At 41.5% G+C, this 20194-nt stretch overlaps 1 protein-coding gene across 4 annotated transcripts in view; it reads left to right on the plus strand.

Annotated features, from left to right (window-relative positions):
- RPS6KA2 (ribosomal protein S6 kinase A2) overlaps nucleotides 1-20194 on the plus strand; it is a 183039-nt gene that overhangs the window by 108482 nt on the left and 54363 nt on the right. For all 4 annotated transcript variants that reach the window (XM_083434092.1, XM_083434094.1, XM_083434095.1 and 1 more), the window contains 2 exons: nucleotides 12832-12948; nucleotides 14400-14481. In XM_083434092.1, coding sequence (XP_083290218.1) covers nucleotides 12832-12948; nucleotides 14400-14481 — 199 coding nt within the window. The remainder of the gene's footprint in view (nucleotides 1-12831; nucleotides 12949-14399; nucleotides 14482-20194) is intronic.

Genomic DNA, 20194 nt, shown 5'->3' on the forward strand with positions numbered 1-20194 from the left:
TTTGAAACAACAAAGTTGACACAGTTGTATTTAGTATGGTGACCATTTCAGTTGGGATGGGTTTCTAGTCTAGAAGCTCATATGACAAAATTAGGCTGCATTCTTGTACATACAAACTTTGGAGTAAGTCCCACTGAATTCAGTAGGACTTTATTCTAAACCAGCATAAATAGGATTGTGATGTTAATTATTGGTCATCTTCACTTTGTTGAACAGTGGTAGACACTGGCTTTCATTGTGCAGTATTATTTACGGGTAAATGTCTGTTATGGGCTTTTTGAAACTGAAAATTATTTTTAATGAAATATGGCATAATTAATTTGTTTACTGCAATTCCACTGAATTTGCTAATAAGGCTAGTACCAAATGGTCTGCAAAAAACAAACCGACCAAAGCAATTGGAACACCTGTTTGTACTTGAACACTTGCTTCTAGTTAGCGTGGGAATGGAAAGGAGTATATTTTTCATTAAAAATAAATGCATTGATGCCAAGTCCAGCTATACTAGATAAGGCAAATAAGAGCTCTGGTCAAGCTAGGAACTGGAGACAAACACTTAATAGAATATGACATTCAGTATTAGGCTTTGCTGTCTGCATTGCATATGAGGATTAATTTTTCATGCGCTTCCTGACTCACTTTGTTTTTCTTCCCTATCTGATAGAACTGTCTTACTCCTTTAACACAGTTCAGAACCTTTAAGCACAGTTTTGCATACTTGTTTACTTTTGTGGGTTTCAAGGAAGGAGAACTGTCCTCACATTTCTAGCAAAGCAATGCAAGCAGCTTGCTTTTATTTATTTTTCTTTAAAAACACCCAGCTTACTTAAGTGTTTTAAGGCTCAGTTGTGTGATTTACTGTTTCATTTGCTGGAATGCGTAGGATTGTGGGTTTAAGTGTTCCTACAGAGAGAGAGAGAGAGAGAGAGAGAGAGAGAGAGATGAAACGTCCTATGAGCCATGCACATCTGAGACTTTGCCAGCTTTAGGTATAAGTGGGGAGGGTTTGCCAAGCAGAGAGGCTGCTGGGAGCGCAGCTCTGTGTTTCTTACCTAATGCAGGATGCTGGAGCAACTGAGGCAAGTTGCTGCTTGTGTGGTTGCAGCTTCCATGACAGGCAGGATCAGCTTTTCCAGCTCTGTAAGAGATAGAAGGTGAATGAGTGAGTGAGCCAGTTCTGTTCTTCAGGCTTCACTACCAGGAATTCCATGCAGTTTAAGGTATTTCAGAATTAAGATCATGCATCTTGAAAATGAATCTGCTTAGAGTATATGCAGCTCATGATCAGCCACAGTGGAAAATTGATGTGGGCTCTGGGTATCCTAGTCTAATACCTTCTTCCACATCATTGGCTACTTCAGGAGTTTTCAAAACTTTCTATCCCTTGGGCCCACTTGACATACCTGAAAATTGCTGAGTCACAAAAGGGTGGTTAAGGAGCAAAGCCAGTCACAAAATGCTGGCAGATGCAGGCACGTTTGGCCATTGCTAACAACACTTTCTACTGATATTTACTCTGTCCTTGGAAATGGGGAAATTCTTTGCCACATTATTTTCTTGTGCTGCAGAGTTCCTCCAAACAAGTACAGACATTTGTTCTGGAGGTACCAGTACTAGCTTCACCATTTTAGGCAGAGCCTAAGGCTCTAAGCAGGGAAGGCTTTGTTTTTTATATTTCCCCCTCCCACCCTCACATCTCTTAAAGTATCTTTATCCATTTCCTGTAATTTCTGCTCCCATTCTTCATCCACACTCATATTGCACCTGATCTCCTCACCCCAATCCTTCACCGCCACCAGTTTCTTCCATCCATCCTCCTTGGTCCTTTACATTTACTTCTCCCTCTGATAACAGTTTCCTCTCTTAACCCTTCCTTTTTATTCCCAGTTTATTAATTTCCTTCAAATGGTGATAACTTTTTGCCTCTCTAATTCCCATCAACAACTCTTCTGGGCCTTTGCTTCAAAGGAGAGAAACCTTCTTTCTCTCATCCACACACAGATCAAATTCTCTGTCTCCTGACCATCTCTACTCAGCATGCAAGGAGTGGGTGGTGGTGGTTCGATCCAAAGGCTATGGCATTTTTAGGGGGTGAGGCAGGCAAGTGAGGTGTCAATGAGCAGGCAGTGACATTGAGGCCCAACTGAAAGTGGCCCAAGGCTCATGGATGGGTCCTGGCCTGCTATCTGAGCAACACTGAGTTAGTTTATAAAAAAAGGAGATTCAAAAATAAATTATTCCATTAAGGGATACACAAAACAGTTTGGCCCTATTATCATCCACTCAAGTGGTTCTCGGGGATCATATTAAAGCACTATTAACAAAAAAGAAAGATACTGTGTCATAGTCATCACTCCTTCAAGAACAGTGCAATCATTTCTTTCTCCTCCATTTTTTCCCTAATCACAAAATTATATGTCTATATAGAAAAGTGTTTTCTATTTAGTCTTTGTAGTTCATGGCATTTCATTGTGTTCTATCAACCGCTTTTGAGCCTAGGGCACCTTCATTTAACCAAGGCAATAGTTACTCAGCTTGGTCAGCACTTTTAAACTGCATTATATCACAGTCTGTGCTGTGTCAGAGCCTGCAGTGAAACAGAGGCATTACTCAGCAAATGTTTGCTGGAACTCAGACATAACTGCAAATTAAGCACAAATGTGGTCAGTTAATGAGACAGTTTATTCAAAGATGGTTGCACTATCTAGCAGATAGTAGACAAGTTCACCCAGTGAGGGGCCCAGGTTGATTTGTTAACCAAAAGGATCCAGTTGTCTGGCTCTGGTGAAATGGAGCCCATGGACGAATCAGGGGGGCGCACAGCCAGTAAGCCATCTGGAGGAGAGGAGAGGCAAGAAACAGGCAGGAAGGTTCAGTACAGAACAGGAATCCCAAAGGTAGCTCTCTTAGAACCCACAACAGAGCCCAGGAAGCAAAGGATATGCTCAGCCTCAGCTGATCCCTTTGTGCTCCATGGCACTGACTACTCTTCTCAAGCTTTGCTGAGGCATGCAGAGTCACAAAAGGGCAGCCCTCTGGCTTGGAACTCTGGCTGGATTGATGAGCTAGATTAATGGTTCATAAGGTCCTTTGGGGTGAAGATGTTGGCCTTTTCATGGAACCTTTATGACTTGGGGGCTGCAGGCTCAGGGTTCTGATACTCAGGAGCCTTCGACTCAGGGGGTCCCTGGTTGTTAAGCTCAGGCTCAGCTGTGAGACTCATGTCCTGTGCCTCCTTAGAGAGCAACCACTGGTACCTTAACCCTCTGTGTCCATGGTCTAGGTTGCTACTGAAAGTCAAGATAATGACACTGGCCATGTCACAGAACAGATTTAAACGTTTTGCTTAGAAAAATCAGTGTTTGTTAAAGCCTTCTTCTGTAAATTAACTACGTATTACCACTACGACTGGATGTGTATATCCTTTTTTAAAACCTCATAATTCATAGCAAATCTCCCAACTTTGCTCAACAGTATTGATACCTTGTACTAGATTCTACGCTATGAAAAGTTGTATTTGTTCCTGATTACATCGGCAGCAATAATGAAGTGTGCGGCTATTGTATACGTGGAAGATATGGTCCCTCACTCAAAAAGTGATGGTGCCTGAAATGAATCAGGCTGGAAGTGACTGTCAAAAATAGTAATTTGCAGGTAGAAACCTGAGTAGAGCCCTTCCCGCAGATGAATGATAAAAGGTATCAAATTTCCCTTCCATTATTTATTAGCATTGCAATATTTCTATGATTAGTTTGTCCTTTGTATTGAACGCAGACTAAGAAAATTTAAAACCCTTCACCAAAGCATAATTCGCTGGACTTCCATGGAACAAAGCCTTCATGCAGCAAGCTTTTCAGCCTTTATTTTCCTTCTAAAATGGCATTCTGCAGAGTCATTAAAAACAATGGTTCTACCACTTTATCATAGTTGACCCTTCCCATCTTGACTAGCTTGTTGTAGTGGCCAACTGCTGTGCTCCCTAGTAATTGTTTACTCTGGCTGGTGAAGGTTGGGATCAGCCTTTACATATCCTGTGAACCCAAAGGAGCCTGATACGGCTGTGCTGATGTACAGAGAAAGATCAAGCTCACTCACAACAGAAATGCATTGTGGCTATTTCATATCATTTCAACTATGTGTCAAGTTATATTTAAAAAAATAGGACCTAACCTTACCTAAATAAAACATCCGGTCTATTAAAATGAACATCCTTTTAAAAGTTATTTTCCACTGAGTTTCTTGTGCCTGTATGCCCATTATAATTCACTCCAAACCTGTGTTAAGGGTTTTGATTTGTTATTTTTCCTCGCAATGTGCCTTCAGGGCCCCTACTACATTTAAGCTAGTTTGGATCTTTATCTGCCTCATCAAGGATAAAGAAGACATGGCAGCTCTGTCCTGTTGGCTGTCTGAGTCACTACACAGCTGTGAACTGGTCCTTCAGCAGATATCTCTTGTCATTGTGCAAATATCAGGCCCTGGAACATGAGAAGGAAATAAATTTCCTGGAATATATAGTACAATTTCTGAAAGAAGGCTGCTATGTGATTCATTTCAGAGACCAATATATTTAATCAATGAGTAGCAGCTGACTGTAATCTACTGGATGGCATTTTCTTTCTAGAAAAAGGGTACATGGTCTGCTTGAATCACTGATTTGACCTGTGAAGAAAAGTGACACTGCTCTTGCAAGTGGTTTCTTCCTCATTCATTACGCCAACGTGGTGTAGTGGTTAAGAGCAGTAGACTCGTAATCTGGTGAACCGGGTTCGCGTCTCCACTCCTCCACATGCAGCTGCTGGGTGACCTTGGGCTAGTCACACTTCTTTGAAGTCTCTCAGCCCCACTCACCTCACAGAGTGTTTGTTGTGGGGGAGGAAGGGAAGGGAGAAAGTTAGCCGCTTTGAGACTCCTTCGGGTAGTGATAAAGTGGGATATCAAACCCAATCTTCTCCTCCTCCTCCTCCTCCTCCTCTTCTTCTTACGGTGTGCTAACTTGATGCTTCTTTTATTTCTCCATACATATGGCAAGTAAGATTTCTGGCAGAACTCTCTTACCTCCCCCCCCCCCCAACATGAGCAGGTTCAAGTTGTGAAATGAAATCCCCCCCCCCAGTGGTATTGTTTTCCAGAGGGTGACTTGAACAATTCTATCTGCAGAATTTTGCATGACAAATTACTGTGCCTTTACATTAGTGCACATGGCGGGGGGGGGGGACACAAAAAAATCTAAGGGTGGCATATTGGGTAGTAAGCATTTTTGTTGTGGAAACTCTAACCAACTGCTGCTGCTCTGGCACAAGAATCTGGCAAGTCAGGAAGTCTCTACTGAACCATAGCTTTCTGTTCTGTCTGAGCTGTGAAACTATGGTAGAGCTACCATATGTTCAGGATTCATCTGTCGGAAATAGCTTTGGGGGGAAATTTCCAAAATTGTTAGCAATGTCTGGCAAAACCCAGGTGTATGGCAACCGATGACTTTTGGACTAATTTTGGACTAATTTCCCTAAAAATATCTCAAAAATACATTAAAAACTTCATTTTTTGAGATTTTGAAAAGAAAAGAAAGCTAAAAGACTTTGCCCCCCTCCCAAAAGCTCAAAACTTTGCCAAAACAGCTCTACAACTTTAGTGTCCGGATTTTCACTTTTTGAAGTATGGCAACCCTAAACTATGGTGAATAGCTTTGTAGCAAGCCAGAAAAGTAAACCAAGGTGTGAGGTTAGCTTAATATCCAGGCCTGTTCCAGAGCTGGCTAATCATAGTATTCTGGTTCTGAGACTATGATTAATGAGATATTTCCTGGTTTAATAGCAGCTGATGTGAAGGATAGAGTACTACTGCTCCATATGCAAGCAAAAGGCTCAAGCCTATGTCAGGTCCATGTGATCATCTAAACTGGCTCAATATCTTGTTATTCTCCAAGAAGTGGGAGGTAAAATGAGTGTATGAAAGAACAAAAAAAGCTTGGAGATTTGAAAACATGCATATGTCTCTGTGCAAACTGTGCAATCTGGTCTCATGATTGGAAATAGCTGTCAAGGAAATGAAACATGTCCAGGCTTCTTTGAGGATATATTTAATAGTTTAGAAAGGTATTTCATTTTTTGCACCTCTCAGGTGTCCTTGTAGGTATTTCATTTCAGTGTTTACTTACTTCGGTGCTGGAATTGTGAGGCATTTAAGTTTTTTCTATTTCTGCAATTGGAGTGGGAAAGAAGGAATGAGAAAGGGCATTTCATTTTCCCCAAAGGAAGCGTGGCAAATGGGCTACCCACTTAGGTTAATTATCACCTCCAAATGCAAAAGGTATTTTCTAAAAAGTTATTTTAAATTGTAGATCAGTGCATTTAGTAATAAAGGCAGTTAGCGAAACGAAAACGTGTGTGCCCTTTATGCACTCCACCATTTTATTTTGGGAGCGTGAGGGAGCCCTATATTTTCTTTTTCCTGATCTAGGTCAGAATAGGAAGCATATCTGTAGCCACAGAGACCCTGGGAAGGGGAAGAGGAAAGGGCTATACAAAAGAGCTAATTCTATTATTTCAAATAAGCATAAGGAAGGCATCAAATCTTTGAAACTGTAGACATCATTGCCTAGACTCCGTAGCCTTCTTTTGTAGGCTGTATTGCAGAAGAAATTAGATGTTATGAGGCACGATGTGCCACAGTTTCGGTTATACTGGTTTCGTGTAAAGTGTGTGGTGTTACAGTACAGTTGTAACTAGAGGTGTGGAATAAATTTATTTCTGTTTGCATATAAAGCTGAATTTATCAAATACATTGTTTTTGAAATAATATGAAAACTGAAAAACAGCCGTCCATTAAAATCCACAGTTATCTGAATTTTGTGATGCAGTTCTCCAACCAAATAGCATTCAAAGAAATGCATGTATTAGAGGAAAGTGTGCACAAAAATAAATATATTATTTATTTATTCACTGCATTTATGTACTTCCTTGGGTGCCTTGGCAGAAAGGCAGTATATAAATGCAATGGATAAATAGTACTAAATTATTACTAAGACAAACAGTATAACATGTAAAATTGGCGACTGTGGGGAGGGAGAGACAGTCCTACTGGAACACGCCTGGATGTTGTATTTTCATTGTGAAATACTTGTCTAGCAACTTCATATTTATTGAAGAGGTGATAGACAGGTCTGGATGATTAAGAGGGGATAATTATTGTTCCACTTGTACTTCATCTTGCTGATTAGCTGCCGCAGACAGTGACACCCAGTTCTCACTTAAAATCCGTCATTGCAGAATATATTTGACATTTCCCCCTCTACTAGTGCTGTCATCAACAAACCTTATATAATAAACACCTGCATTTGCTCTATTTAAAAGTATGAGTTGTTTTCCTCATTTATTTAGAATGGTACTCCATGCAAGACTATCTCTCCTAGAATTACCATACTAAGAATTTAGAGCAGTAGTCAGCAGCTGGATTGACCAGATGGTCAGTTCTTTGCAGCAAGTGAGGGTAAGGAGCCAATGCCTTTCCTACCTAACTTACTGATGTTCATAACACACATGGGCTGTTGATCATCCAAGGGCCATCTTAAAGGATTGATTGTGACTGATGCTAATCTCTGCACTCCACCACGTCTGGCCCAGCCAGATGTAAACATTGGCAGGCCAGAAGTGGCATAGTGCAGTGATGATGACCAGTCACCAGGGTTGTTGTTGTTGTTGTTGTTTATTCAATTTATACACTGCCCTATACCCACAAGCAAGACCACAACGTATAAAATCAAACCAAAAACAATAACCCAGTAACCCCCCCCCCCCAAAGAACCACATTCTAAAAGGGTGTTGGATGTCAATAAGAGCAACCAAAGGCCTGGTTAAAAAGGAATGTTTTTGCCTGGCGCCTAAAGGTGTATAATGAAGGCGCCAGGCAAACTTCCCTGGGGAGAGAATTCCATAGACAGGGAGCCACTGCAGTAAAAGCCCGTTCTCGTGTTGCCACCCTCCGCACCTCTCGAGGAGGCAGCACAAGAAGGAGGGCCTCAGAAGATGATCTCAGGGTCCAGGTAGGTTCATATGGAAAGAGGCAGTCCTTGAGGTATTGCAGTCCTGAGCTGTTTAAGGCTTTATAGGTCAAATCCAGCACTTTGAATTGCCTCCTCCACCATCATATATAGTGGGGAAGCAGCTGCAGAAAATAGAAGGAACCCCTTTAGAAAGGGGTTGGAGGAATACTTATCTTTGTCACAGTGTGGCAAGAAGCAGGGTCATATTTTCAGGCTGAGAAGCCTACAGGGAGCAAAGGATTGCTGGCACAGAGAAAGTCGGGGCAAAATGGGAGCACAGGGAGAGGAGAAATGGAAGTGGGGAAGAAGTACTGGGATAAGGAGGATGTGTGTAGGAAAAGAGGAGGACCTGATGTTGAACTCAGGCTCAGATTTCCTGCTTAAAGGAACAAGGGTTTCAACAAGCATCTTCAAAAGGACGCTCTGGGACTCGAAAGTGTATTCTAGTCCTGCCCATCTTGCACACTCTCCTCACTTACACTGAAAATCTCTACAACCAGATTTAACCACAGAGTGCCTATTGCCTATCATAGCAATTGCTAAATGATGCTGTTCCAGAAAATGAAATTTGCTTGTCACTGTGGGCTAGGAATAAGAGGATGTTGTAAAGAAAAAATGAAGGGCTGCTGACATCGTGGAATTTACAGAATACGCTTATAGCTGTTTTTCTGTCTCTCCTGCCTCTCTTTAAAAAATTATTATTGTTTTTTAAGAGTTTCCAAATTGTTATGGAACCACAGCAACAAGTAAACAAATAACAAAAATTCAGTAATATATCCAACTAAAGGCAGGTCATATGAAACCAAAACATACTAAGTAATGCCCAATCTAAAATCATTCTCTCCTGCCTTGCTGACAAATTCTTCTTCTTCACCAGTCCCTCCATCTTCAGAACCAATTATTCATCCCCCCTTGGCATTTTCTCCTGTTGTTGCTCTTCACAGAACTTCATTTACTCATCATAGAGAGTGCTTTATTTAGATGATGCTTTGCTGAAGTATGTTTCTTGCTGCAACAAAAGAGCTAAAGACACTAACTGCATTCCCCCGCTGAAATCAAATCTCCACAACAAGACTTAGCACAAAGAGCTACAAGTCATGGCACAGTAGCCGATTGCTGGCTCACTTAATTGGCAAGGACAGTGGCGCTCTTTGTGCGTCAATGGGCACGAACAACATTGATCACAAGAGGTCTTATGTTTGGGAGAAAATTTGTCCATTTAATTCAGTTTGCCCGATGACATGCTGGCCTTTGCTCTGTGGCAGTTTTGACTTAAAGCAGTTTCGACTAAGGCTGTCATCACAAAAGATTCCATTGTGGCCGGAGTCAGATGTTCGTGAGTTATGTTCTCACCCAGCAAGTGATAGCAGCACGTCGGTTTTACAAGCAGCTGAGAAAGTGGAGCACTTTTCAGCTTAGCATCCTACTCCTAAACATGATAACTCACAATTAAGGTCCTAAGTAGCCATTGCTCTCATCATGTAATTAAAATCAGCAGGGGTGTGTTCACTAGCTCCACCCTCTCCATTAAATCCCTGTTGCCCAGCCCTGAACATGCTAGGCTCTAAATAAGCACAGGGAGTCCCCACGATGACTCCCCACTGCAAATATTTGCCCTCCAATGTGTGGAGGGCAGTGGGACCAAGTGAGGAGATTTGATGGAGGAGATGGAAGTAATGTGTCTCCCCACCCCCATCATCTTGTGAACAGGGTCGGGTCTCAGTGACTTCAGATAACCATGCTTAGGACAACAGCTATTGTGTTGCCCTTTTTTGAAGGGGAAAAAATATTTTAACACAGTAAATCCAGCTTCGTTTGTGATGGGTTGGAGTTGCATTTACTCAGTGATTGTTCGCACTGGATGTCTCTCTGAAGTCTGAATATATAAATCCAGAACACATGGGATATCTATCTGTCCTCTCATTCCATGGACTCTGAACAAGGAATTAGTCCCTCAAGAAGTCCAGAAAACCTCTTGTGCTGCCATGCAGTGGAGCTGTCCAAAAAAACTGCAGTGCAGTAGGACTTTAAGAGAGCCAGTGTAGTATAGTGGTTAAGAGTGGTGGACTCGTAATCTGGTGAACCGGGTTCACTTCTCCGCTCCTCCAAATGCAGTTGCTGGGTGACCTTGGGCTAGTCACACTTCTTTGAAGTCTCTCAGCCTCACTCACCTCACAGAGTGTTTGTTGTGGGGGGAGGGAAAGGAGAACATTTGGGTAGTGATAAAGCGGGAGATCAAATCCAAACTCTTCTTCATGATGGAAAGGAGCAGGTTGTGAAGCAGCAAGAAGGGTATGCAAGCAATAAGGCAAAATGTGTTGAAGAGGTCAAAGTAGCCCTGGATCCCAGGGGAGAAAGCCGCAACGTTTCCTAACTTGAAGCGGCTGCATATGGTGGCTGGGAGAGTGAGCTCTTAGTCTGCAAGAACTTGGTTCAGATTTCGTTTCCGTAATGAACTCACTGTGGAGGGTCGGTCCTACTATTAGGCAAATGTTATCAAACATTTTCATTGACTAATATTTAAGAAATGGATATTCTAATACAATTAAAATATGCTGTTTATTACATGAATCATGAGAGACAAATGGTAATTTGAACTCAAGATGCTAATTAATTTGAGGATGTAATCAATTGATGTAATTCATTTGAGAATGTGTCAAATGCACCTATCTTTTTACTAATACAAACACAAAATACATCCAGAAGGATGATGTGGAATCTTTCAGATTATGAAAGTCAACAAAGTTCTCTTTTGGAAATCAGGTTTTACAATTCTTCTGCATTTTGTTTACTTTGATTAATAAAGGAAAATGAAAATTTGCTAATTGAGTGTTCATTGTGCAAGAAATTTTGTAGCAGCTTGTAATGGAATATCATAAATTCAAATACCTTTGCTTTGGCAGAATGATGAGGTTAAGGCATTTAGCTAAATGGCTGTGGGGGAAAAACCCTGCTACATAAATCCACCAAGCTACATAAACATGGTGAAAGTATCTGTAAATCTTCTGGAATATTTAGACCTCACTCTAAAAACACTTGGACAACCTGAGCATTAAGCGTTCTCTGTTTGTTGTGAGCGTGCTTCCAGGCTTCTCCAAAACAACCTTCTCTCTAGGTCTTTGTATAACTTGAGAGCAGAAGGTGCTTGTCTTGTATGGTCTCTGATGGCTGGTAAATACTCCAGGCCACTGGAATTCAGGTCACAGCCCCTCTGCCTAGGTAGTTGCTGAAGGGAACAGTTTTACAGCTTCTGTTTTGTCACAAAAAGAGCTCTTGCAGTGGCTTGCCAGGAAGCTGTCTTGAGGGGCTGCTGCTGTTTGGAGGGACTGGTGCTATTTTAGGAACTAGCACTGCTTACGTGCCTGCTCCTCCTCACCCCAACCTTTACATTTGTAAATAAAGAGATATTATCAAAACAAATCCCACAAGCTTCCAGGACTCCTGCATCACGAGAATCCTGGCACTTGCAAATACCAACTTTCCTGTCCCACACTAATATATACGTAGGGTCCTCTCAAAGATAAGGCATACCACCCTGGAATATGGTAGGGACCCCCACATACCCTGAAGCTTGCCCAAACAGTCTGCCCGCTGCCTCTCCCCCAGCTGTAGGGCAGCTGAGTGGGAGGAGGTAGGCAGACTCTGGAGGCTCCCGGTGCGCCCCACCCCTATGGGTGGCTCACCCCGTCCCTATGGGCAGCTCGCCCCACCCCTATGGACGCGTCGCCCCAGGCACCCGAGCGGCTTCCTCCGCTGCTGCATTCAGGTAGTTGCATTGTCTTATCAAATGAACGTTTTAAAGTATCAGTAGCAAAGAAGTGCATAAGAAGTGGAAAAGTTCAGACTGTGGAGGTAAAAGGGAGGAAGGCTGCTTTTCTATCTTTTATTTATCTGGGCTGATGCTGCCTCTGCAAATGCCATCAAAAAACAGATAGTGCTGTGTCCTTGTTTTCCTGATGACCTGCGTAATTTGCAAATTTCTTTGTATGGAGAGATGACTGTAGGCAACATCTCTTTCTACTTCCTGGAGAGTATGAAGCAATGTTTTCTCTCCGTTGCCTACCTATAATCAAGGTTTCTTTCATCCACCTTTATAACCAAAAATATTACAGTTTGAACCAATGGGTTCAAATTACATTAAAGGAGATTCCACATTAGGAAATTCCACATTAGGAAGAACTTTCTGACACTAAGAACTGTTCTACAGTGAAATGGACTATAGCTCAGAAGGTGATGGAAGTTTCTAAACAGAAGTTGGATGGGCCTCTGCCAGGGATTCTTTAATTCTGATTCCTGCATTGCATGGGGTTGTACTAGATGACCCTTTGGGTACCTTACAATTCTTTGATTCTATAGAGATGAACACGTGTGATTCTTACTGGCAGGCATTCTGAGGCCCAAGTGCTCTAAGAATAAGGTAGCATTAAAATGCACCTATTCTTTCCCTGTTCCTAGTTTTAACAAAATATGTGATCTGTGCTCGGCTGATTGGCTGAGCCCAACAGCTTCAGGAACTGATTCTTTTGTTTCAATTTACAGGTTCTCTTTTTAGCTAGCTATATATCCTAGGTAGAAGTAAGACAGAGTTTGATGTCTCACATTCAGACTCAATATATTCTGCAAAAAAAATTGTGTGAAAAAGAGAGGGTGTTAATAGTTTTAGGAGTAGGATTCTTGGTCTCTCAGTAAAAAAACGAAAAGAAATAATGTTAGAATGTTAGAATAAGTGATATAATTTGTTTTATCCATGCTAAGAAGTGTGCTTTGCTTTGTTTCTCTCTTATTCACAGGAAGAAGGTATTGTGAAGGAGATAGACATCAGTCATCATGTAAAAGAAGGTTTTGAAAAGGCAGACCCATCACAGTTTGAGCTGCTGAAAGTGTTGGGGCAAGGCTCCTATGGAAAGGTAAGATTTTACAATGTGCAATATGCTAAGGTGGAATCTGGAATCAGCACAAAATTCAAGAAACAACTTGATCCTTAGCTCATACCCTCTTAAGATCTGCTTTGGAGATTCCAAGGGAGAAACAGTCAATGAGGTTTGAGTAACTTTCCCCCTCTTTTTAGTCTCTTCCAAAGCAGTAAGATGCACTGGAAGGAAATATGCTCATCTTCCCTCCCTTCTTACTTAGCACATTTAACTTAAATTTGTAAGTACTATGAGTCCTCAACACTTTGATCATCAGGTCACTTTGGGCAAAACAGATACTACAGTTGATGCATGGCTGCCATCAAAGCATTAGCACTATGTCATCGCCTCTTCCACTCTTCCTTGGTAAGGCAAAATGGATAAGGGGATGTCATTGCACTGTCTTGTACAAGCAGTGGAAAGGGAGACAAGCCAGGTCTTGGGTGTGATCCTGCCTGTGTATAATCTGTTCTGATTCCTGCCCCGCTTCCATCCTCATTTGCCTTTTCAAATCCAATCCCTCTTTAAAGATAAGTAATATGTTTACTCTGCAGCCACAACCGTATGATCTCCAATACAATGGCTAATGTTCCTGCCCCTGGCCAAACCAGTGCAGTGTGTGTGTGTTAAAATGGCTCCACAAAAGAGTTCCGCTTCTTCCCTTCTTTTTAGTTGATGGAGTTATAGGAAATTATTTTGCAGATCATGGTTCCCTTTAAAAGCAATAGGGCATAGTGGTGTTTTGAAAGAGAACACATTGTCATTTGTTGTATTTTTCTGCAGTTTTATAATTATTTTCATGTTCTCTTAGCACACAGTGTTCCCTGTCTGACTCATCTGTTTTGAGGGGAATACAATAAGATCTGATAATACACTCTATATCAGGGAACAGCTAACAAATGACTAGTAACCAACACTGAAGGCCTTTTCCACATTCTGTAGCAACCTGGCTCTCTTCAGATGTTGTTGCACTACAGCACCCGGCAGCCTCACCGACAAGGCCAGTGGTCTGGAATAATGGGAGTTGTGGGAATGGGAATGGCTTTTATGAAATGAGGTTACACATTTACTTGAAATTTAATCAGTATTACTTTCCATTGCATGAATGCTACAAAAAACATTCATGTAAACATGTTTCAGATAGGTTTTTTTTAAGTTGGTTAACTTTGCTGTGTTAAATGTGCATTCTGTAATTGACCTCCTTTGTAACGTTTTCTTTTGAAATCTTTAAGATAATATTTTAGTTTCCTGTTAATTATGCTGCTTGGAATGTATACTTTATATTTGACTTTCTTTAGTAATGTTTTATTCTGGATTTTTTTTTTGATGTTTTAATATAGGTTATTGCTGTAGAGGGTATTTTTCTTAAAAACATAAAGGGGCGTAGAAATGAAATGAACAACAACAATAATAAACATACATTAATTTATTGCTTTTTTCCACTTCAGGTGTTTTTAGTGAGGAAAGTTAAAGGATCTGATGCTGGGCAGCTGTATGCAATGAAGGTACTTAAGAAAGCAACTCTGAAAGGTAGGAAGTTTAATTGGGCTCCAAATGTATGTAAAATACAGCCTGCTGTTAACAGGCAAAAGACTGTTGTATTTGAAGTTGCTGTATGTATTCCTGTGGCATAAAACATCACATCATTCTAGATACTACATTATGGATTTGGATCTTTCATTTCTCAGAATCAAGATAGGTAGCTGTGGATAAAGCAGGCTAGCCGTATAGCTTTCTGCTTATCATGTATGACAAAGGAAGGTGGAAATTCAAACATTTAGCAGGTGTTTTGAAACCTTCCTTCTATCTCCCTTTATAATCTCCACTTATAGTATTTACATTTATTTTGGGATTACTGATGAACAAATGGCACTGATTCCTGGTTTGTTATTTTGTGTATTGCCTCCTTCCTGTGGAGAGGCGGTGGGCTGTTTCTTTCTCATAGTTCCCTTGTTGTGCACAGACTAATTAACTTTACCCCATGCCTATGCCATCCCTAAGTGTGACAGCATTGATTACGCCTCAGGTCTGCATCTTTTAATTCAGCCTTGAAGGGCATGATGACACCCACAATGAACTTGCAGGTGAAAAGAAGTTCCCCTTTCTCTCCCTGAAAATATGAACTGATGGAAGCCTCTGATGTGGTATCATCACATCATGCTGCTCCACGTTCTTGGCTGCTGCTGAGGGGCAGGGCGAGGAAGCAATGTAACGATGATAATGCATGTCACATGATTCCATTACTGTGAACACATTGCACCAGTCCTTTCTTACCTGCATTGGTCTTTGATTTGCTCCTGGGCCCAATTCCATGCACTCTTTTTGACCTACAGAGCCCTACATGATTTGAGATCTTGAGATGTTAGATAAATCATCAGTTTGTCAACAATTGCCTGTACCCTAGAGAGACCTGTAATTAAGATATCCTTTTTTATTGTGTTTTATGGATTCCATGATTTTTGTCAGCTGCTTTGAGTTTCTTTTATAAGTTGGGTATTTCTGAAAAGTAAGTAAGTAAGTAAACAGGTTTCAACACTAGTCAGTATGATTTAGAAAGCTTTGCACCCAACAGCATGTCAGGTAAAACTCTCTGTTCTCACCATTACGTACAAACACATGCAAAGCTTTTTTGCTTCTTTGCAATTGCATATCTGGGACTTTTAAAGAATATTGCCAATCAGCCCATACCGGCTTCCATTTATTTTAAGCTGGGAGTAAGAATGACTAGAAAACCACCCCTCTCCTACTTTTAAATAGACCTATTGGCCAAGCATCCTTCTTCACTTATTTTACTTTATTTATATCAGTAATTAAAAAGCACCACACTAATATAAGGACTACTTTGCATCCTTATATAAACAGAAGCAAAAGATAATAACTATTCATTGCCTTCCCTCTAAAACAGGAGTAGCCTGCATGAATGTTGTTGGACTACAACTCCCATCACCCCCGACCGTTGACCATGCTGCCTGAGGCTGATGGGAGTTGGAGTCCACCAATATCTGGAAGTCACCACATTGGCTTCCCAGGCCCTAAAAGAACACATAAATTGGTCAACAAATGTCAGTATTATCTGCACCAGCCATAAATTGTAGCTGAGGTATTTTGGGGTACCAAATTGCAGGCCCAGCTATAGAAAAATAATGGCTTCTTCTTTTCTCTGACAAAAGGAAGGAGCATCTCTGACTTGCCAGTTTGTTGCCTCCACTGCCTGAAGATATACTTGCATTTTGTATTCACAATGGCCAAATAGCATAACCAAAGAAAGCCACATGCTGACTATGATGGGGTGGGGGGGAAATTGAATTGTGAGGGGGGGAAGAGTGGCACTCTGTCTGCTGTAGATACGGTAACTCAGTCTGAGTAACAAAGATAATACTATTTGCCCTTACAGAAAATAAAATGTTGTTCAGTTTCCCATTTTATTCTTGGTTGTAGCTGGGGTTCAGGGCGAGGTCACTGAGTCTGTTTTATCTTTTCTCACCACAGAGCATGTGAACCAAGAAATAATTTCCTACTTGCTAAATATGTGTGAATCATTTTCCCCACCATTACAATAAGGCTTATTTATAGCACTAGAGAGATGAGTTTAGTATGCAAGTGTGTGGTTGTATATTTCTGTTGAATGCAAAAATGTAAATAAATGTTTCAACAGCAGAAGCTGTTTCTGGAATTGGTTATACAGTGGTACCTCAGGTTACATACGCTTCAGGTTACAGACTCCGCTAACCCAGAAATAGTGCTTCAGGTTAAGAACTTTGCTTCAGGATGAGCACAGAAATCATGCTCCGGCGGCGCAGTGGCAGCAGGAGGCCCCATTAGCTAAAGTGGTGCCTCAGGTTAAGAACAGTTTCAGGTTAAGTACGGACCTCCGGAACGAATTAAGTACTTAACCCGAGGTACCACTGTATTTGGTAAAACTGTGGTCCTAATAACATGTGGTGTTATGGTCACCATGCTGAACCTAAAAATCTATTTTTTTTGTGGTGTGGTTCAGCACGTGGATCATGTCCCTTTGACCACATCACAACAGCCTCAGTCTCCTGACCAAGGATAATAACATCTATCAAAACCCATTCTTTAGTGGTGATAATAATAATAATATAATAATAATTTATTATTTATACCCCGCCCATCTGGCTGGGTTTCCCCAGCCACTCTTGGCGGCTTCCAAAAGAATATTAAAATACTGTGATACATCAAACATTAAAAGCTTCCCTAAACAGGGCTGCCTTCAGGTGTCTTCTAAAAGTCTGGTAGTTGTTGTTCTCTTTGACATCTGGTGGGAGGGCGTTCCACAGGGCGGGTGCCACTACCGAGAAGGCCCTCTGCCTGGTTCCCTGTAACTTGGCTTCTCGCAGTGAGGGAACCGCCAGAAGGCTCTCGGTGCTGGACCTCAGTGTCCGGGTAGAGCGATGGGGGTGGAGACGCTCCTTCAGGTATACTGGACCGAGGCCGTTTAGGGCTTTAAAGGTCAGCACCAACACTTTGAATTGTGCTCGGAAACGATTGATGGGAGATCCAGAATGTATCTTAAAGTCCCGGTGGGTTCAGGAGTTTGTAGGCAAATGGACAGCAGAGGAGAGCACATGGTGGGAGTCTAGAATGGCAGATAAGGTATCAGGATTCTGTACTGTGGAGCTAGAAGCGATTGGAAGGTCAGCAAGCATATAGCTCAGATGTTGATGCCATACTGGTAAGATGTCTGAATGGAGTCTGAAATATTGCTGAAAGGTCTTGTCCCCACCTTTCTCAATAGGATGATTATAACATTGTATCCAGGGCCGGATTTAGGTTTGATGAGGCCTATGTTACTGAAGGTAATGGGGCCCTTTATAAGTAAGTAAGTAAAATATTTAATATAATTATCATATTTATATATAGTATTATAGTAGCAAGTGGGGGTAATAGGGAACTGTACTAGTAAATAATAATATAGGCCTACTAAATAATAAAGATGAAAAATTTTCTAAAGTAATTTTATTATGGGATCAAAATAAATAAATTATGTATTACATGAAATCAATCAGTAGGCATAAGACTCATACCCTTAGTCTATGCTGCCCGATCTTGTAAAGAGTCTAGAAGCACTCTTTAATATTAGATAACAGGTACAACAGCTTGACCTACATTCAACTGTGCTGCATTGCAGTCTGCAGCTGCATGCTACATGTTGCCATGCAACCAGTCCATGCAGAATGTAGGCACCCTATATGTAGGAATGAGCAAACCAATGATATTTTAGGGAGCAGGCTAGCAGGTGGGGCCCATTACTTACATCACAGGAGCCGATGCAACACAAAACACTGTTGCTATATGTAGGTTTTATTTTATTTGTTTTTTTATCTTAGATTTTGGAAATGTACATCCAATTTTTTTCCTTAAAATTTTTTTGGGGCCCCCAAGAGAGTGGGCCCTAAGCTATAGCTTGTTTAGCTTATAAGTAAATCTGGCACTGATCGTATCTGTGGGGGTGGGGCCTTTTCAGACCAAGGGTCACATTCCTTAATAGCAGCCATCCAGGGGCCACATGCCAGTGGTGGGTAGGGCAGCAAGTGGACTCTTATTTTGTACTGTAGCCTGCGCACAGTCTTATATGCCAGATTGGAAGGCCTGAAAGGCATTTGCTACCTCTCCTTCCTCTGCCCAGGGGTGAGGTTCCTCACCCTTGCACTACTGGGATTACTTCAGAAAGGATTTTTTATCCTTCAGAAATTTTAATGTGGCCCTCATTTCAAGGTTCAATGTGTTTTTGCCTGGAATGCTATTCTTAAAAGTGCATTTCAAATTTCATACCCAACTTGGTTTTGGCGGTAGCAATTACTTCAAAAAGCCAAAGTAGGCTTTAAGAGGAGGCCGCCTGAACACTTATACCCCGCCTCACACACTGAGATCCTCTAAAGGAGCGTCTTTGGTTATCCCCCAAGTTTGTGAGGCTCAGTACAAATCCATTTCTTCAGTGCCATCAGCCCAGCCCTGTGGGATGCTCTTCCAACAGAGTTTCAGCAGGCGCCCTCAGGGTTAACTTTTAGCCCATTGCTGAAAACTTTTCTAAGTTTCTTATGCAGACAGTTGAAAGAGGGAGACACCTTTTCTTTACCTTTAGCCAGTGATCTGTGAATCTGGTTGTGTGTTTGTGTGTGTATTGTTACACACAGCTTTAATTTTTGATGGAATTGTGGCATAAAAGGTGTTTTTGTTGTTGTTTCAATGAGCTGCATGGAACTTCTCTTTATATATGTGATGGCTTACAAGATTTGTCACCACCAGCTGTCAAGTGAAAAGGATGATAGCATTCATTGGATGAAGCATTAAAGTGTTAGCAGCACAATCGTTTTCAGTGCTGAAAATGCCACTATTCCTACCTAAGTGGCAGTTGACACTTGGGGGAACAGAGCAACGCATGGAGCACTTAAATCTGCAACTTTCCAGGAACACTATTAGATTAAAGTAATTTTATTGCTATGTGCTGAATCATGTACCTAAGTGGTGTCCGCCCTTTTCTTCTCCCATGTGATAGAAGGCACTTAATGAGAAGGGTGAGTCAGAAAGCTGGGAAATAAATATCTTCTCAGCAACATATTGGGAAACTTGTTCTTTGAATTCCTGGATGTTCAGGTGCTCTGTGATTCTGGGTTTCCTTAGTTTCTATTGCCTCGTGCAGTCAATGGTTTATTCTAAGGCATGTGGTTTGGAGCTGTAGTGACTTTCCATTGGGGAATGTTCATCAGCAGGGGCTCTGATAGGGGGTAGACCAGGAAGCCTGCGCCCCGTCCAGTTAGGCCCCCACATCTCTGTCCTTTATTATTATTTTTAGTTTGCTTATGGTAAACTTCCTCTCTGACAGTACGTCTAAATTTTTATACAGGCAACCCCCAATTTGTACGGAGGTTGCATTCCAAGTCATCATGTGCGATGCTGGAACATGCATAAGGCAGCTATGCCCCATCCCCACCCCCCACCCCATTCCCAGCCACTTCCGGCTTGCCCCAATTAGGATATATTAAAGAGAATAACCATTCTGCATTAAATGGCTTTGAGAATGTACATGTGCTAATTTGGATGTGTGTGTGTTTTTCACATCCTCTTCAAAACTTATGGTCAAGACTGCACTAGAGTAACCTTCTGAGCCAAACTGTGGCGATTGTTAGCAATAGCTGACAATATTATCAATGAAAGGTTAATAGAATAATTGAACTGGAAAGGACCCCGAGGGTCATCTTGTCCAACCCCTGCAATGAAA

Source organism: Podarcis tiliguerta (assembly GCF_965153285.1).
Source record: "Podarcis tiliguerta genome assembly, chromosome: 3".
Classification (NCBI taxonomy): domain Eukaryota; kingdom Metazoa; phylum Chordata; class Lepidosauria; order Squamata; family Lacertidae; genus Podarcis; species Podarcis tiliguerta.